The 19,755-nt window shown below is 47.5% G+C and overlaps 2 protein-coding genes across 2 annotated transcripts in view; both read right to left on the reverse strand.

Moving 5' to 3' along the window:
* Positions 1–164: 164 nt before the first annotated feature.
* On the reverse strand, positions 165–13,122 carry LOC133138772 (heterochromatin protein 1-binding protein 3-like). The gene is made up of 12 exons (XM_061257801.1): positions 12,529–13,122; positions 11,018–11,092; positions 9,550–9,751; positions 8,819–9,011; positions 8,245–8,382; positions 8,047–8,112; positions 5,825–5,976; positions 5,232–5,322; positions 4,856–5,015; positions 3,159–3,270; positions 2,447–2,623; positions 165–2,089 (listed from the first exon to the last, which is right to left on the reverse strand). Exons 2-12 carry the CDS (start codon positions 11,082–11,084, stop codon positions 1,624–1,626), a joined length of 1,824 nt encoding a protein of 607 aa, XP_061113785.1. The 5' UTR covers positions 11,085–11,092; positions 12,529–13,122; the 3' UTR covers positions 165–1,623.
* Positions 13,123–15,965: 2,843 nt separating this feature from the next.
* Positions 15,966–19,755, reverse strand: part of eif4g3b (eukaryotic translation initiation factor 4 gamma, 3b) — a 57,765-nt gene continuing 53,975 nt past the window's right edge. Inside the window, exons 35-36 of the mRNA XM_061259164.1 lie at positions 18,490–18,699; positions 15,966–17,005 (exon numbers count right to left, since the gene is read on the reverse strand). Of these exons, the coding sequence (XP_061115148.1) occupies positions 16,824–17,005; positions 18,490–18,699 (392 nt within the window). The 3' untranslated portion in view covers positions 15,966–16,823. The remainder of the gene's footprint in view (positions 17,006–18,489; positions 18,700–19,755) is intronic.

Consider the following 19,755-nt stretch of genomic DNA (forward strand, 5'->3'; position numbering starts at 1 on the left):
CTGGAGGAATGGACCAATGTGGATCTTTCAGATAGTATTGAGGTTATTTAAAAATTTTAAATAAAACGTCAGGGATGAGAAGAGAACAAGTTGGAACCTTTATCCATCTTGCGATATTTTGGTGCATCAATGAAACGCAGAGTAAGCACAAAATACAACTATACTTGGGTACAAATATACAGTGACTTTATTACCGACTACAGAAAAGGCATAGCAACCAAGACAAGAGGCATGCAAGATACTTATGAGGAAAAGTAATCAAACTAACGTAGTGAACATCTTAGAAACGGTCAATCTAACGTAGTGAACATCTTAGAAACGGTCAACTATATTTGTCCTGTAGTATTTGTCCTAAACCGAAATGAAAAAAGGATTACTGCATCTCTATACATAAGAACAGTTGGAAATTAAGTAGATTTTTTTTTCTCCTGAAATCGATAGTAAATAAAACGCTGGAAATGTCACCAGCCTAGCTCTGCCCAGTCATGCTGTAGACCCGGAACTGTGACGTCGTTTCAACGGCACGCACAAAAGTATGCACGCGCATCCACTTTCACTGACTGCATCCTGTGTACAAAAAATTTAAATCCATAATTGGGGATATCCTACTGATTTAACAAAGTACCGACATATGTAAAAAGAAAAAAGAATAAAAAAACTAAAGAATAAAAAGAATTAAAAAAAAGAATAAACTAAAACTTAACGCTACCATTATCGTTTAAAAAAAAAAATAGACTAGAAAGTAACATCCTGAATCAAGCATTTAAAAAAAAAAAAAAAGTGTATGACGTCAGTGGCATTTTAAAAGGCAGACGTCGTAATACTTTCGGTCACTGGTTCTGTGATAACAGAAAAACCCAGTCTCATATAGCTTTTACGCCCACCAGCGATTCCTCCAAACTTTAGAGTTAATCAAATCAAATTTGACAAGACAAAGAGTTCTATCAAAATACATGCTTTTGGGACTACATTAAAAAAGTTTTAGAAAAAAAGGGAAAAAAACCGGACAGTGATTTGAGTAACCCGTCCACATAATCACAGATGCCGTTAAAGTTGATTTGGCGACTTTTTTTTTTTTTCTTTCTTAGAGAGTGAGTGAATCATGCATAAAAACTGCGGAGAAAATACATTTCTGTTCCTCAAGAGACACACCGGTACTTCAGGGGGAAGAATGCGTTAGTAAGACGAGTCTATATATAAAATAACTGGGAAACAGAAAAGTGTTCTACTCTAAAAAAGCATCTCTTTACTGCAGAGCTCAGATCACTAAATATATAGAAAACACTAAACAGACCTTTCTGCCGTCCGGACATACTACCTCAAATGATCAGGGTTTACATCGGCACAAAAAAAGGAAAAAAAATATTGGTCTTAAATTATGAAAATTTAGCCAAAAGTACGAGTCATTTTTTATAATTTTTTTTTTTTACTCGTTCTGGTGACAGCATCCAATCGGTTAATTAAATCGGCCAGGGACAGTAATCACTCTCCTCGCTTCCCCGAGTAAAACTTCAAAGGAAAGAAAACGGGAGAAAGAAATTGGCGGGGAGAGAGTTGCCAACGCACTGCAGTCTGCTGCCACAGTTGACCCCTGACCCCTGACCTCTGGGGGGGTCGTGACGCTCATTTCCGGGACTTCCGGGACCGGCGGGCGGCTGGCTTGGCCTTCACGGCCGATTTGGGGGCGGCGGCCTTGGGCGCGGGGCGTTTGGGCGTCAGCCTCTTCGGGGCGCGGCTGGTCATCTTCCTGGCCGGGGTCTTGGCCTTGGCGGGCGGGGCGGCCGGTTTCTTGGCGGGCGGGGCGGCGGGCTTCTTGGCGGGCGGGGGGACCGGCTTCTTGGCGGCGGCTTTAGACGGCGGGGCGGGTTTTGCGGAGGTCTTTGCCACCGGGACCGGCCTCTTCGCCGCGGGGGCTTTCCTCTTGGAGGGAGGGGCTGCTTTTTTAGCGGGAGGCGGGGAGCGTTTTTTGGCGGGCGGGGGCTTCTTGGCCCGGGCTGCCTGCTTCGCACCCCCCCGGCTGCGCGCCTGGCTCTTTTTGGCAGGAGGGGGGCGACGCACCTTTGGTGGCGGCCTCTTCTGCTGCTGCTTCCTGCCGGGGGGTGAGAGACCATCATCATCATCACCATCACCATCACCATCACCATCATCATCACCATCACCACCATCACCATCATCATCATCATCATCATCATCATCATCATCATCATCACCACCATCATCACCATCATCACCACCATCACCACCATCACCATCATCATCACCATCACCACCACCACCATCATCATCATCATCATCACCATCACCACCATCATCACCATCATCACCATCACCATCACCATCACCATCATCACCATCACCACCATCACCAGCATCACCATCATGTTATTGCACAGGGTTAGATGTCGGATGACTGCTCAGATGTGGGAGGTCCAGTCAGCCTACCCACCTCCTTTTGGGTGGAGGCTCATCTTCTGATTCCGATTCCTCTTCTTCAGACTCCTCATCTTCATCTTCCTCCTCATCGGAGTCCTCTTCCTCCTCATCAGACGACTCCTCCTTAATTTCCTTCTTGCGCTTGGCCTCCGCCTTCTGTTTGTGCTTCTCTGGGAACAGGAGGGCTGGGCTGTGAGAGAGAGGGAGAGAGGGAGTGAGGGAGAGAAGAGATAGAAGAAAGAAGGGAGAGATAGAAGAAAGAAGGGAGAGACAGAGTGAGAGAGAGACACTGAGCAGAAATGAGATGCCACACACGGATGTCTCTACGTCACTGTCTGGGTGCACCTAAGGGGGCGATCTCTGCGGTGTCTGAGTTAACGAGGGGAGGAATTGGCAGGGTAATCATGGCGTTGTAGATGTTTCTACAACTAGCAAACTCTGAGGATCTGACTGTAATATGGATATTTTTGACATTCACAAATCCTTTTCATGGTGCGGTACTGCAGTGATGAATACCGATTCGCTCAAACACACCCCCCCAAAAACATCCAGGAAAATAACAGCATTTATAGCATTGCTGTATTGCTGAAAGAATGGACATGAATCACATCAATGAAATCATCCACATGAATAAAAATCCTTTTGCAGAAACAACCTGTAATTTCCAGCCCATTCTCCACCTGGGACCCTGAACTGCCCCAGCCGAGGGGTAAAAGCCTCTGTACCTGGGGTAGAAGGGGTAGCAGAGCTGGTAGGTCCCGTTGAAGCCGTTCCCGGAGATCTGCTCCATCCAGCCCCTCATCTTGCAGGTCTTCAGTGTCCTTTTCAGGTTGTTTACTGCGAGTACAAGCACGTTAGCACGTTAGCACGTGGGCAGTGTTTTCACACATTCCCTTTCCGAAGATGGTGAGACCGTCTGGTTGCAACATCGCCACCCAGAATCCAGAGCCACACACATGTCCCCTGTCGAAATCACGTCGTGTAACTCTCACTTCCCACAATCAGTAGCTTGTGGGCGCGTTTTCCATATCGGCGGGTAATTCTTTTTCGAACGGCAGGGAGTCAAATGAGGACGCACGCCTCTGTGTGGAAAGGATATTGATCGGAGGGGACCAGAGAATTGAGACATTCAATCGACATACGTCCCCACTGGCACACGTGTTCGTATGGTTATGAAGTATTGACTAAATTGAGGGAAGTGCAATTCAGCTTGTTTAAAACAAGGGTGCACAACAGGGGCCGATCTTTTTCAGGATTTTGTGCCAGCTTCTGGTCTTTATTATTAATTGACTCAATCATCTTTAATCTTGACATGTGTATGGGTACCAGCTACAGCTGCAGAATGCAAGTGTATCCTAATGATGTTACTGTGCTCAAGAGCAGGCTTGAACCAGGCTAATGTATAGAGCTGTCAGCTCATTAAAAACAAGGCAATTGTGGTTGGAACAAAAACCAGTACGCAGACCGGCCCTCGAGGACCGGAGTTGTGCACCCCTGTCAGTCTTATTTAGTGGAAATCCCAACACAGCAATAAGGCCGGGGGCGGCCTGTAGCGTAGTGGTTAAGGTAAACGACTGGGACCCACAAGGTCGGTGGTTCTAATCCCGGTGTAGCCACAATAAGATCCGCACAGCCGTTGGGCCCTTGCTCAAGGCCCTTAACCCTGCATTGCTCCAGGGGAGGATTGTCCCCTGCTTAGTCTAATCAACTGTACATTGCTCTGGATAAGAGCGTCTGCCAAATGCCATTAATGAGTGCTCCTTGACCGATCTATGGAGTTAGCCAGATAACTGCACTGAGTAAAACCCAGAACAGGGCCCTGGTTCACACAGCAGGATTACTGAGTTAGCTGGATAACTGCACTGAGTAAAACCCAGGATAGCTCTCTTCACTTCAGCCCATATTCCACTGTTACGAGGGTGCTGGGCTTTACTTATCCAGCTACAAATCCTGCTTTGTGAAACAGGACCCAGGTCACCGGCTATCCCAGAATGCTTTGCGGAACGCGTTGAAAATTAATGGAGGAGATGTCACATCGCTTCTCCTATGAGGACATACGGCTTTACCCTCAATCTGCAGCTGCCCTTTCTCCGAATAAGTTCTCTTTATTGGAGTACGATTAACCTTTAAGAGACAAGATTTATCTGTAGTATTTATATCTGAGAAGTTAACAGCTGTCAATAACGTTCTACCAGGTTTTAGCACTGACTGCCTTCAGTGAGAAACAGGATTTTTTTTTTACTCCCCAATTAACAAGTGTTGGGTTTTAACAAACAAAGCCTTGAATTGCATGCATTATTCACACTCATCAGAGTTTCTCAGACTAATTAAATAAAGTTCCGCGTTTTAATGGCTAATTGGGCTCTCGCTGAGGATGATTCACAGTGTGGACGTGTGATTGACAGTTGCCACGGCGACCCACCCAGCAGGGAGGCTCGGCTGTCCTTGTGCTTCTCCAGGAGGAACTTGCGCATGATGGAGGTGCTGCAGGTCTTGGGCTCGTTCATGGCCGTGATGGCGGTCAGGATGGCCTCCTCCAGCTGCCCCCCCTTAAGGGCGGGCTTCTCCGTGCTGCGCCTGATCTGCAGGAGGAGGGACGGGGTGTGAGACAGCCAGCCGCGCACTCAGCGACACTAACTCCGCCCCCGAGACCGCTGTGACATCATCACCGACTCACTGCAGCTGCAGGATGAGTCTACACGCAGCGCCGGCGAAGACACGGTTCAGCCAAGATATTCAAGTGAAGACAAATCGTATTGCTGCTGCTGCTGCCGTCCCTCCAGGAAACAAAGACTGACCTGAAAGGTTCCAGAAGCGCCTTTGCCGGTGATCTGCTCCAGGAGGCCCTTGTCCACAGATCTCTGGAGCGCACTCTTCAGCAGGTCAGGTCTGCGGACCAATCAGGGCGCACGTCACTCAGCCAATTCATACAAGCCCCACCCCTGCTCAGACCCCCACTCACTTACACCAGCTCCAGTGTGGAGTTCTGGAACCCCAGTGGAATGCTGTGTTAATCTGTGGTTCTGGAACCCCAGTGGAAAGTTATAGCCCCTCAGTAGAGTTCTGGAACCCCAGTGGAATGTTATAGCCCCTCAGTAGAGTTCTGGAACCCCAGTGGAATGTTATAGCCCCTCAGTAGAGTTCTGGAACCCCAGTGGAATGTTATAGCCCCTCAGTAAAGTTCTGGAACCCCAGGGGAATGTTATAGCCCCTCTGTAGAGTTCTGGAACCCCAGGGGAATGTTATAGCCCCTCTGTAGAGTTCTGGAACCCCAGGGGAATGTTATAGCCCCTCAGTAGAGTTCTGGAACCCCAGTGGAATGTTATAGCCCCTCAGTAGAGTTCTGGAACCCCGGCATAATGCTGTGTTAATCTGTGGTTCCGGGCCACACCTCTGCTCCACGTTAAGCTGGGGGAAGTGCTGCTCCAGGTACTTCTTGATGAGGATGTACGAGGCCTCCTTGGGCTCACACAGGTGGGTCATGACCAGTGGCAGGGTGTCGCCCAATGTCTCCGTCTTCACTGGTGGAGCTGCAGCCGGCTTCTGCAAGACCAGAGACACACAGTACAGCATTACCCACAGACACACACAGTACAGCGTTACCTACAGACACACACAGTACAGCGTTACCCACAGAGACGCACAGTACAGCGTTACCCACAGAGACGCACAGTACAGCGTTACCCACAGACACGCACAGTACAGCGTTACCCACAGACACGCACAGTACAGCGTTACCCACAGACACGCACAGTACAGCGTTACCCACAGACACGCACAGTACAGCGTTACCCACAGAGACGCACAGTACAGCGTTAACCACAGAGACGCACAGTACAGCGTTAACCACAGAGACGCACAGTACAGCGTTAACCACAGAGACGCACAGTACAGCGTTAACCACAGAGACGCACAGTACAGCGTTAACCACAGAGACGCACAGTACAGCGTTAACCACAGAGACGCACAGTACAGCGTTAACCACAGAGACGCACAGTACAGCGTTAACCACAGACACGCACAGTACAGCGTTAACCACAGACACGCACAGTACAGCGTTACCCAGACACACAGTACAGCGTTAACCACAGACACACAGTACAGCGTTAACCACAGACACACAGTACAGCGTTAACCACAGACACACAGTACAGCGTTAACCACAGACACACAGTACAGCGTTAACCACAGACACACAGTACAGCGTTAACCACAGACACACAGTACAGCGTTAACCACAGACACACAGTACAGCGTTAACCACAGAGACACACAGTACAGCGTTAACCACAGACACACACAGTACAGCGTTAACCACAGAGACACACAGTACAGCGTTAACCACAGACACACACAGTACAGCGTTAACCACAGAGACGCACAGTACAGCGTTAACCACAGAGACGCACAGTACAGCGTTAACCACAGAGACGCACAGTACAGCGTTAACCACAGAGACGCACAGTACAGCGTTAACCACAGAGACGCACAGTACAGCGTTAACCACAGAGACGCACAGTACAGCGTTAACCACAGAGACGCACAGTACAGCGTTAACCACAGAGACGCACAGTACAGCGTTAACCACAGAGACGCACAGTACAGCGTTAACCACAGAGACGCACAGTACAGCGTTAACCACAGACACACACAGTACAGCGTTACCCACAGACACACAGTACAGCCTTACCCAGACACACAGTACAGCGTTAACCACAGACACACAGTACAGCGTTAACCACAGACACACAGTACAGCGTTAACCACAGACACACAGTACAGCGTTAACCACAGACACACAGTACAGCGTTAAACACAGAGACACACAGTACAGCGTTAACCACAGACACACAGTACAGCGTTAACCACAGAGACACACAGTACAGCGTTAACCACAGACACACACAGTACAGCGTTAACCACAGAGACACACAGTACAGCGTTAACCACAGAGACACACAGTACAGCGTTAACCACAGAGACACACAGTACAGCGTTAACCACAGAGACACACAGTACAGCGTTACCCACAGAGACACACAGTACAGCGTTAACCACAGAGACACACAGTACAGCCTTAACCACAGAGACACACAGTACAGCGTTAACCAGAGACACAGTACAGCGTTACCCACAGACACACAGTACAGCCTTACCCAGACACACAGTACAGCGTTAACCAGACACACAGTACAGCGTTAACCACAGACATACAGTACAGCGTTAACCACAGACACACAGTACAGCGTTAACCACAGAGACACACAGTACAGTGTTACCCACAGTACAGCGTTACCCACAGAGACACACAGTACAGCATTACCCACAGAGACACACAGTACAGCGTTACCCACAGACAGAGACACACAGTACAGCGTTACCCACAGAGACGCACAGACCCACCCATTTACACACACACACTCACTCTCACACTCACACACCAGAGAGACCGAGGGCACATCCATTATTCAGCTTTCCTATGGTTCCATGGGCCAAAGCCCAGTACAAACAATATCTGTACCCAGATCATACAATTTAACCTATATTATATAAGTATTCGGAAATAAACTCGAGCAAGCGATCTATAAATGACAGAAATCAGCCGGGCCTTACCTTGCCTGCAGGTTTCTGGGGCTGCTTGCAGATGGAGAAGCTTCCGCTAAAGCCTTTCCCCTTCAGCTGTGGGAGTGACAGGATAGGGGTGAGACAGGCAGACAGGCAGGCAGGCAGGCAGACAGACAGAGAGACAGAGGAAAGAAACAAACGATAACGGGAATGAACGCTGCCCGTCTCAGTAAGATGACCTCACACCTGTTTGATGGCCCCCTTCTCCAGCAGCCTCTTGAGGGACTTCTTCAGCAGGAAGGACCGTCGGTCCAGTTCCATGGAGGCGTAGGTCTTCAGGATGTACTTCCTGATGGCGTAGGTGGACGCCTTGTGTTTGCAGGCCTGGGAGGTTTAAAGAGAAAGACATTACATTACGTTGTTATACGTTATATATATGCTGACATGCAAGGGTATTGTTGAGTTCATGGATATTGTTGAGTAGTGCGTCCAGATATCTGTCCCTGAGTTGGAGGGAGCCAGCTACTGAGCATGCTCAGAACTGAAGCACCATAGAGGTCTAGCAGGCTGGATTCACTCTGACAGTAACAGTCTCCCTGTTCTGTGTTACCTGGCACATATGTGTGGGGCTTCAACTCACTTTAAAAGTGTAGTAAAAGAAAGATTCTATGTGCGAGTGAACCACAGCAGAACGTGTTCGGGGCCTAAACCGCACAAGTAAACAGAAGTAGTGGGGCTGGTCGTAACGCCTGGGCGTGGGTCTAAAGTAACGCTCGTCCTCTCGGCTGCGAGCCAGCCTCTCGGGTGAGGTGGTGCTCACCTTTATGGCCTCCATGAGGATGTCGTCCATCTTGGGCTGGTTGTACAGGGAGGAGGACGACTTCTGCACCAGCGCTCTCCGGCTGGCCGAGATGGTGGCCCAGGACGGGATGGTCCTCTTCACTTTCTTCACCTTCTCTTTTTCTTTCTCCTTCTCTTTCTCTTTCTCCTTCTCCTTCCCAGCATCTTTTTCTCTGCAAAAACACCATGTTACCATGTTTACCATGTTTTCACTTCAACCCTAACAAAGCACACCTCATTCAACAGCTACAGCAGGGCAGCCCAACCCTGCTCCTGGAGATCTACAGTCCTGCAGGTTTTCACCCCAACCCTGTGAAAAATGAAACAAGCCTGGATCGAAAGACATTACTTTTCTCCAGGCACTGGATAGGGCAGTCCTGCTGGTTCAAGCTCCAGTAGTGCAGCCTGTAGCACCTGGGACCCACAAGGCCGGTGGTTCTTATCTAATCTAAGCCACAGTAAGATACGCACAGCCGTTGGGCCCTTGAGCAAGGCCCTTAACCCTACATTGCTCCAGGGGAGGACTGTCTCCTGCTTAGTCTAATCAACTGTACGTCGCTCTGGATAAGAGCGTCTGCCAAATACCAATAACGTAATGTAATGTTGGGTCCTTGAGCAAGGCCCTTAACCCCACATTGCTCCGGATTGTCCCCGGCTTGGTCTAATCAACAGTAAGTTGCTTTGGATGAAAGCCTCAGCGCAGTAACTGACCCCTCCTTCTCCGCCGCTCCGTCCTCCGCGGGCTCCTCCGGAGGCTTTTCGTTTTCGGGGGCCTCCCCCGTCGCCTCCTCCTTATCGCCCCCCTCAGGCGCTACGCTCTCCTCCCCCTCCTTGGGTGGGTCTGCGGGGGGCGCGGCCTCTGCCTCCTGGTCCTCCCCCGCTGAGACAGACTCCTCCGAACTGGCATCGGGATCTGGGGGGGGAGATAACAAGAAGTCATTTTTAAGACTCCACCACAAGAAGCACATGTAAACACACACCCCTATCACAGCACCCCGTTTTGAGAAAGTGCTTTGAATACATAAATAAACAGCCATGTCGATGACGCACACATTTCTTCAACAACAGCAGTCTTGTGACGGAGAGACGAGCCACCCGCTTGACGGCCCCCTTTCCGTGTAAAAGTGAGGAAAGACATCCAGAGAAAAGAAAATGGAGAGTAAGAGAGAGACGGAAGAGTAAGAGAGAGACGGGAGAGTAAGAGAGAGACGGGAGAGTAAGAGAGAGACGGGAGAGTAAGAGAGAGACAGGAGAGTAAGAGAGACAGGAGAGAGGGGCCCTTCAAGCCCACACCAGGGGCTCTGGAGTCGTGACAGATTTGGGGGCTGCGCCACACTGACAGTACTTTTCAATTTCACTGAAGCAGATTGTGCTTAAAGAGCAGAGCAGAGCTTATTCATCCTCACTCAGCACTTTATCAGGCAAACTCACCTGGGTCCTGGGGTCAGAGCCTGCTGCCGATTTCAACACAACCCGCACGACCCCCAGAGCTGATAATGCTGCTCTAATGATGGCTGCCCAGCCCGGTTCTTGCAGATCTACATATCGATCTGTAGGCTTTCACTCCAACCCTTACAAAGCACGCCTCAATCAACAGCTATAGATCCGATTTAAGAGAATCAGGTGTGCCAAACTGGGCTGGAATTTAAATCCACAGGACAGTAGAGTTCCAGGAGCAGGGTTGGGCAGCCCTGCCCTACTTCAGTGGTCAGTGAGAGCAGTCAACCCCGATTGGCCTGTCTTCACACCTGACTCCCAGGTAAAGGGAGGGTGGAAAACCAGCAGCTCTCTGCCCACGAGGACCTTGAGTTGAGGAACAGGGCTCTACAGGTGAGCAGGGCAAAACAGAAACACAGGGGAGTTCACTGTGTAATCAACAACTTTATCTGATCGATTATGTGCGGAGTAATGACAAACACCCAGCAGACAATGCAGCCCACCTGTATCAGGCCTGAGCATCGCCCAACGTTTACACAAACGACAGCATTCCACTTTTCAGCAGACAGACATGAGGTGCCAGCCAATAACAGTCATGTTGCTGGGATTCAATCAATCATCTGTCCTCAACTTTTTTGCTTGTGAATAAAAAACGTAATGCTTGAATTGACTTCAGAGTGACAGTTAAGCACAAATGCTGATTGAACCCAGGCTGGCGTTCTGGCGCCGTGACCCAGTTCACCTCCGTCTTGGTTGCTCTTGGGGGGCGTTTCCTGAGGGGGGGTCCCAGCAGCACGGCGGATGGGCATGGCTCAACCTGAGAAGCACAGTCACGGGGGGAAAGGTCACAACCGGGCCAATGTCCAAAACGGTCTACTATCGAGTGGGCAAGTTCAGTCGCCTAGATGAGAAAAATGTATTTTGTCTATTCAAAAACAAATAAAACAATTATGTAACAAATGTTTTTTTTTTTTATGAGAAGCTGAAACTGAATGGCTTGTTGTTGTCATTAGTTTGGCAGGCCTAGGCTAGTTCTCTCCAAAGGTAGTGTACTTAAAATCCCTGGATGATATATACACGTCCAGAGTGTTTCAGAGCGCACTTTCACCATACTTTTCAGCAACCGCCACGGAGGGAGAGGTGGAGCCATATTTGGGTCTCATAAATCAGAGAAGAGGCGGGGCCTTTTGCTACAAGGGCACTTCCACAGAGCGTTTTGAAAATAATATTGAGGGTATTCTCATACTGCTCATCGCATTGGCCCAAGACAGGAGACAGTACATACTTTGAGGGCACAGTTGTTAGGAGGCTGTATACTCTATAGTCGGCAAGTAAGCGGTTTCGGGCCTGGGTCTTCTCCTCTTAACGTGTCGAGGACAGACAGACGTAGTCGATGCGTAGTAATGCAAGGTAAACAATTAAACTTATTAGAAATCCCTCCCGGGTAAGATCTTTTTAGCAAGACCGTGCTTGCCTTTTCATGTTAGACTGGTAACTTAATCTGAAATGTAAAAAAAAAAAAATCAGTTACCCCCCAAAATGCGGTATTGTTGCACTGGCTGATTCTAGCGGCACGTATTTAGGTGTATTTCACTCGCCTGCTGTGAAAACATCTGACGTTTGGTCGTCATTAAAGAAAGCCCATTTTAAAATCCCACTTATTTACAGTGCAACTGACACAATGCAGTCTTTCAAATCAAAACACTCGTATTTATGAATGGGATATTATAAAAAAACATTATAATGAATAATACAAAGTATGGACAGAAAGCACGAGATCAACCATTCTGCACTCGACTCATGAATAGGCGTTGGTGATTACAAATTGTTTGATTATTAATTATCCATATTGCAATGCGCAATTAAATGGCAGAAGGCCTACTCCTAGACTCAACTGCAGCGAATCAAAACACGCCATGTGCAGAAACATTCAAAAGTGTAATTCCCAGCCCGTGCACGATGCAAAACTTTCCCCGGACCGGCAGAGTATATTGTACCGGCACAAGCGGCATTTCTATTATTTTCATGTTACTAGAGGTTGCATTTGTGACAGATCTATTGCAACAATAACAATTCGACTATGGCCATTTTGTCAATTACCAAACACAGTAATGGCGCTGCATTCAGTCGAGAGGTAAATGCAATAAGTTGCAATAGGAAAAAAACGTGTTTGCAAAGCGCGCAATTTGGAAACCGTAAGCACAAACCCCCTTGTTGCAGTTTCGCGTGAAACATAACATTTTCGTCGCTTACCTTTGCAGAGATCACGGTTTGTTTTCGTAGCTGGTCAAACCGTCCTCTCCTTTCTTTAGAATTTGATCGGCGTTGCTTGCCACGCCTCCCAGCGTAAGCCGTACGTCGGGTTGCGCTCGGCGTGTTCCATTGGGGCATCGACAGACGTTTTTCGGGGGGGTTGTGAAAAATGAAATGAGCGCGTTCGCTTGGTCTATCCTCACATTGGGCTGCGGTCGATTTGAATTTGAATTAAACGTTTTCAAATACGGCACGGCTTACAAAGAGTACGACTGTTTGCAGCGATTACTACACGCGAACGTATGGCGCAGGTATAATAATACGGAAATAAAAAGAAAGAAACATACAGGTCGAAGAGCAAATAAAGACCCGCTTGTCTAAGCAATGGACGGCCAGGGAAGTGCCCTACTTAACGACATAATACTGACGTTTGATCAGTCCAAATGGTGAAAGTACATTCCTGAAGTGTTAACACTATTTTGTAAAAGCAGCTTTTGCAAATCAATGAAGGAGCCCGCTCGCTTTTAATGCCATCCAAAGACAGTTGGGGTCAGTTCCATTTAACCTATATCATTTCAGGACGTGAATTGAAATGCAATTCATAATGTGCACGGAAAAAAAAAAAATCCCCAGAACCGGAAGTGAATTTCATTTCATTTACAGTCAGGAAGTGAACTTCATTCATTTTATGGTCCATTCAGGAAGTAGGATTTAATATTTCATTCATTTGATGCCCATTCAAGAGATTCACGTCACAGTAGCCACTGTACTGCACATTTAGTTGACAAATAAAACCGGAAACCAGGTCAGATACGATAAAGTTGCCAGTTTATGGATTTCTTAACAAGGGGTCGTGTCCGGCGATATTTCACAAGCACAATAGCACCTGTAACGGAAGAAAGCCACGCCGAAAGTAGTGAGGCGCAGGTAAAACGCTACAATCCGACAATAAAAATCCAGTTTACCCAGATCAACACGGAGTTTCTAAATGTAGCTGCGGTATGATTAGACCCTTTGGTGGTGTAACGGGATACTTTTGATCTGTTCAAAGTGCTTCACTCGAATTGCTGACCCCCTTCATTTAAAAAAGGATATACCATTTTGAGGAACCTAACCTGGATAATTCAACACTCATAAAAGCTCAAATGCAGTACAACAATTGACAAATGAACAACTGTACTGAACCCGTCACTTATGATTTATGTCACAAATTTCACACAATGAGGGACAGCTCTGTTTTTATTTTTTTATTAAAATGATTATCTCTCTTCTGAAAAAACATCTGAAGCTATGCTTTGAAACAGCTGGTAGAGCTGGTACTTTCAAGATGGTCAAAGCTGGTTTTCACACTCGGGGTGACAAGCCGATTACTGGCTACTTACTTATTGTTACTGCCCCTGTATGAAATACTGTGATCTAAATCTAGAAGTGAATTGGCAGGGAGGTACAGCACTAATAAGCAAACTGAACCAGGGGGGTAATGGGCTTAAAAAATAAAAACCTGCAGACCCCTGCTCAGGGAGAACTCTCAGAACCCCCTCCCATAAACATTCTCCTGCCCCCCACTCTCCTCTGCACGACAAAGAATCCATGCGGTTTCTTGTCAACAGGTCCCTGGGGGCAAACGGCCGTGTTTTGCTTGATGTTACTACCGAAGGGAACTCTGTTCGACCCGCTACACCGAGAGACGCATTTCAGTTAAGATAGTCTAGGGGGGATTTGGGGAAAGTTGAAAAATGTAATTTGTTATGGTTTCATTTTTTTGAAAGGTGAGTGAAACTGGGGTACACGATGCTGCTCTTAATAAAAAAAGAAAAAATAGATGAGCAAACACGCAGGCGTGAGATCACCCTTTTCACACGACCGTCTGCCCTCAGTGCTGTTGATGGCAAAAATACGAGCTGAAACAGAAGTGATATTATCGACAAACACGCCCACTGGTACACAATGACTTCAAATCTAAATTCAAACAGTTTTCCAGGAAGTGGATGGAAAGGTTCTGCTCTAACTTCCGTTCCAGCTTGTCTTTAAGATCATATGGGCCCAAGAACCACTCGGTTCTGGAGTGAACCGGTTCCGTCCGGTCCAGTTGCTGCAGGCCTCATGGTCGCTTGTTTGGTCTGGAGCCCACCCCCGTCTGGGGGGGGGGGCGGGGGGGCAGCTTCCTGCGTTTATCCCTCCATGTGAATGCCTGAAAGGGGCTAAACATCCACCGCAGACCTGTACTTACCTGGAGGAGTGGGAGAGCTCTGCATCACAGCTGGTTATCAGGCCCCAGATCTGTTTCAGGAGCAGACTCACCTGTCACAGCTTCTCTCCAAAACCAAACCAGGTGGCAGGGAGAATTCCCCTGTGTCCACTATTGGGTCGTTTAATCCGGAGAAGAACGATTTTATGGCTAGAAAAAACTTTACACATTTCAAGAAATTGAGTGAAACACCTAGACACATAATGCAACACTGTTCTGGAACACGTTACCGTTCTGGAATGCAACACTGTTCTGGAACACGTTACCGTTCTGGAATGTGATCCTGTTCTGGAACACGTTATCATTCTAGAATGTGACGCTGTTCTGGAACACGTTACCGTTCTGGAATGTGATCCTGTTCTGGAACACGTTACCGTTCTGGAATGTGATCCTGTTCTGGAACACGTTACCGTTCTGGAATGTGATCCTGTTCTGGAACACGTTATCGTTCTAGAATGTGACGCTGTTCTGGAACACGTTACCGTTCTGGAATGTGATCCTGTTCTGGAACACGTTACCGTTCTGGAATGTGATCCTGTTCTGGAACACGTTACCGTTCTGGAATGTGATCCTGTTCTGGAACACGTCACCGTTCTGGTATCATGTCAAGCCAAAACATACATGGACCATTATGGAGCTATTCATTTTATAAACACAAGACTCATCACATTTTAGAGCCTCTTCTGCTTATTCCCCCACCCTGAGCCTGGCTGTGGGGTCAGAGCCAGAATGGTGGGCGACCTGCAGGAGCTGCATTCTCCAGCCATGAGCCTCGCTGACACTGCGTAGGGAGAGCCAGAATGGCGGGTGGTCTCTATGGCTCAAAGACCAGTAAACACACATGATGTCATAGCCAGTGCTCCTGATGCAGAACAAAGACCCAAAAAACCCCACACCCCACGTTGACCAGCACCTCATCACTGTGACTGATGGTTTATTATAACAGAGGCAATCTACCATAATCATGGCAACCTCTGATTAATAAAACATCACTTCAGCAACAGCAAACAGATTTACCACTAGCCCAAACACATTTTAATATCTATTCTGAATTTAAGGGGCAAGTTTCCTTTAGCTGCTCAACATCCATCGTCAGCAACAGTTCATTAGACACAGTGAATTAGTCACGATGGGCTCTGAGATGAACCTGGATAACTTGAGAAAACAAGAGAAACACATCACCGTGGAGTTGTTTTTTTAAATATCTTTTTTTGTCTTTAATGTATTTACAAGCTTTAAATTTGCTCTGTAAGTCTGAGGAGTTACAAGCACTTTAATCAGCAACCTCGCTCAGGACCACTCTCGTGCAAGTTGCTGCGCTTTTATTTTGTTCTTTTTCACGGGCGTTTCCGTCCCGTCGGTGGGAGTATATACAGGTCCAATAGAGCAAGCCAAAGTAGAAGAAACAGTTCCTGAGGTTATTCCGCAATAACCTTTGACCTTTTGAACAGGTGACCCTGCCTATAACCAACACCCCCTCCCCTCCTTCCCTCCCTTCCAACCCAAAAGTCATTTCTTTTTTTTTTTTTACATCTCTAAACCAAATTCAGGGAGGCTACCTGGCATTCAATTATTATTATTAATATTATTATTTTATTATTATTGTTATTATTGTTATTTCTATTACCATCAATGTCCTCCACATTTTGAGCATCTGCAAACGTTAAATAAATTTCCGTATTTGCAGTCCTTAAAAAAATAATAAATTAAAGAGTTCAGAACCTATGTACTGTATTCTTTGTTGCACAGGAATTGTAATTTTTTTAAAGTCTCTTAAAAAGTAACAAAAAAAAAAAAAAAAAGTTTAAATTTTAAAACTAAATATTTTCTATAAATAATACAATGCGTTTTAGTGCTCCGGCCGATTTGATGCAAACGTTGGGTACCGTACCATGAGACTCAAACCACCGCCCACCTCCCGTCCGTGCATACGTTTGTTTTTCTGGGGGTTTTTTTTTTTTTTTTTTTTTTTTTTAAGGTTGCAGATGATGTTTTCAGCGGAGGCCGGTTGCTCTGCACTGATTGGCCGAGACTGGACCCGCCCCTGTCAGTTGTCCTCGGACTCCTCCTCCGCCTCGCGGAGCCAGGTGAAGAAGGCGGTGACGGACTTCAGGGCCACGCCCTTACCCAGCTGCTCAGAGGGGTCCTTGCTGCTCTCCCACCTGTAGAAGGCGTCCTCCGAGATCACGTCCTCGTCATACAGGCAGTCGAAGAACATCCGGAGCAGGTCTGTTTGTGTGTGTGTGTGTGTGTGTGTGTGTGTGTGTGAGTGTGAGTGTGTGTGTGTGTGTGAGTGAATGTGTGAGTGAGTGTGTGAGTGAGTGTGTGAGTGAGTGTGTGAGTGTGTGAGTGTGTGTGTGAGTGTGTGAGTGTGTGTGTGTGTGTGTGTGTGTGTGTGTGTGTGTGTGTGTGAGAGAGTGAGTGTGAGTGGGTGGGTGTGTGTGTGTGTGTGTGTGTGTGAGTGAGTGCGTGCGTGTGCGTGTGTGTGTGTGAGAGCGAGAGAGAGTGTGTGTGCGAGTGTGTGTGTGTGTGTGTGTGTGTGTGTGTGTGTGTGTGTGTGAGAGAGAGAGAGAGAGTGTGAGTGAGTGAGTGAGTGAGTGTGTGTGTGCGTGTGTGTGAGTGTGGAGGGGGGGTTTTGAGAGGGGAAAGAGGACACCACAGGTATAAAACACACATAAGGCACTGCTTTACTCCACAATAACTAATAATTGAACTACGATTTCATCAAAAAATGACAGAAAACAATTATATTTAAAAAATACATTTAAACTATGTTAAACTTTGTGATATGGGCCGTGTTCTGGGTTCTACTCAGTGCAGTTATCCAGCTAACTCAGTAATCCTGCTGTGTGGGTTTTACTCAGTGCAGTTATCCAGCTAACTCAATAATCCTGCTGTGTGGGTTTTACTCAGTGCAGTTATCCAGCTAACTCAATAATCCTGCTTTGTGGGTTTTACTCATTGCAGTTATCCAGCTAACTCAATAATCCTGCTGTGTGGGTTTTACTCAGTGCAGTTATCCAGCTAACTCAATAATCCTGCTTTGTGTGTTTTACTCAGTGCAGTTATCCAGCTAACTCAATAATCCTGCTGTGTGGGTTTTACTCAGTGCAGTTATCCAGCTAACTCAGTAATCCTGCTGTGTGGGTTTTACTCATTGCAGTTATCCAGCTAACTCAATAATCCTGCTTTGTGGGTTTTACTCATTGCAGTTATCCAGCTAACTCAATAATCCTGCTGTGTGGGTTTTACTCAGTGCAGTTATCCAGCTAACTCAATAATCCTGCTTTGTGTGTTTTACTCAGTGCAGTTATCCAGCTAACTCAATAATCCTGCTGTGTGGGTTTTACTCATTGCAGTTATCCAGCTAACTCAATAATCCTGCTGTGTGGGTTTTACTCATTGCAGTTATCCAGCTAACTCAATAATCCTGCTGTGTGGGTTTTACTCAGTGCAGTTATCCAGCTAACTCAATAATCCTGCTGTGTGGGTTTTACTCAGTGCAGTTATCCAGCTAACTCAGTAATCCTGCTTTGTGGGTTTTACTCAGTGCAGTTATCCAGCTGTGTGAAGCAGGGCCCTGGCTGTGTGCAGGGTGCAGGGGTAGGGTGCAGGGTGCAGGGCGCAGGGTTAGGGTGCAGGGTGCAGGGCGCAGGGTTAGGGTGCAGGGCGCAGGGTGCAGGGCGCAGGGTGCAGGGCGCAGGGCGACTCACTGGGAGGCTGGTCGAGCTTAACGATCAGGGCCTGCAGTGCGTACAGAGCCTGGAGCTGCCGCTCGGTGTCGGAGCTCAGGTACTTCAGCAGCACAGGGAGCCTCCTCTGGATGATGGTGGTGTCCACTCGACAGGACGCGCTGTCCCCTGGGGGGGCGACAGAGAGGCGCCGTGACCCATCCACCTGTCCCGCGTCACCCAGAGCTCCATCTTTCACCAGAGAATGCGGTCACACCAACGTTTAAAAAGCAGGCAAACATCCTGATGCCAGTGCTGACAGTAATAACCCGTCACTGCGTAACACTCATTATAGGAGTCATGACTAACAGACCTGTCACTGCGTAACACACATTACAGGAGTCATGACCGTAACAGACCTGTCACTGCGTAACACATTACAGGAGTCATGACCGTAACAGACCTGACACTGCGTAACACATTACAGGAATCATGACCGTAACAGACCTATCTCTGCATAACACATTACAGGAGTCATGACCGTAACAGACCTGACACTGCGTAACACATTACAGGAGTCATGACCGTAACAGACCTGTCACTGCATAACACATTACAGGAATCATGACCGTAACAGACCTGTCACTGCGTAACACATTACAGGAGTCATGACCGTAACAGACCTGTCACTGCGTAACACATTACAGGAGTCATGACCGTAACAGACCTGTCACTGCGTAACACATTACAGGAGTCATGACCGTAACAGACCTGTCACTGCGTAACACATTACAGGAATCATGACCGTAACAGACCTGTCACTGTGTAACACATTAAAGGAGTCATGACCGTAACAGACCTGTCTCTGCATAACACATTACAGGAGTCATGACCGTAACAGACCTGTCACTGCGTAACACATTACAGGAGTCATGACCGTAACAGACCTGTCACTGCGTAACACATTACAGGAGTCATGACCGCAACAGACCTGTCTCTGCATAACACACATTACAGGAGTCATGACCGTAACAGACCTGTCTCTGCGTAACACATTACAGGAGTCATGACCGTAACAGACCTGTCTCTGCATAACACACATTACAGGAGTCATGACCGTAACAGACCTGTCACTGCGTAACACATTACAGGAGTCATGACCGTAACAGACCTGTCACTGCGTAACACACATTACAGGAGTCATGACCGTAACAGACCTGTCACTGCGTAACACATTACAGGAGTCATGACCGTAACAGACCTGACACTGCGTAACACATTACAGAAGTCATGACCGTAACAGACCTG

The sequence above is a fragment of the Conger conger genome, chromosome 10 (genome assembly GCF_963514075.1).
Source record: "Conger conger chromosome 10, fConCon1.1, whole genome shotgun sequence".
NCBI classification, from domain to species: Eukaryota; Metazoa; Chordata; class Actinopteri; order Anguilliformes; family Congridae; genus Conger; species Conger conger.

Excerpts from the sequence above, each read along its gene's own strand:
- LOC133138772 (XM_061257801.1), bottom strand. The coding sequence starts at position 11,084 with ATGCCCATCCGCCGTGCTGCTGGGACCCCCCCTCAGGAAACGCCCCCC. Across the intron at positions 8,113-8,244 it reads AGAAGGGGGCCATCAAACAG|CTGAAGGGGAAAGGCTTTAG; the intron begins GTGTGAGGTCAT and ends TCACTCCCACAG. Across the intron at positions 5,977-8,046 it reads CCCAGAAACCTGCAGGCAAG|AAGCCGGCTGCAGCTCCACC; the intron begins GTAAGGCCCGGC and ends CTGGTCTTGCAG.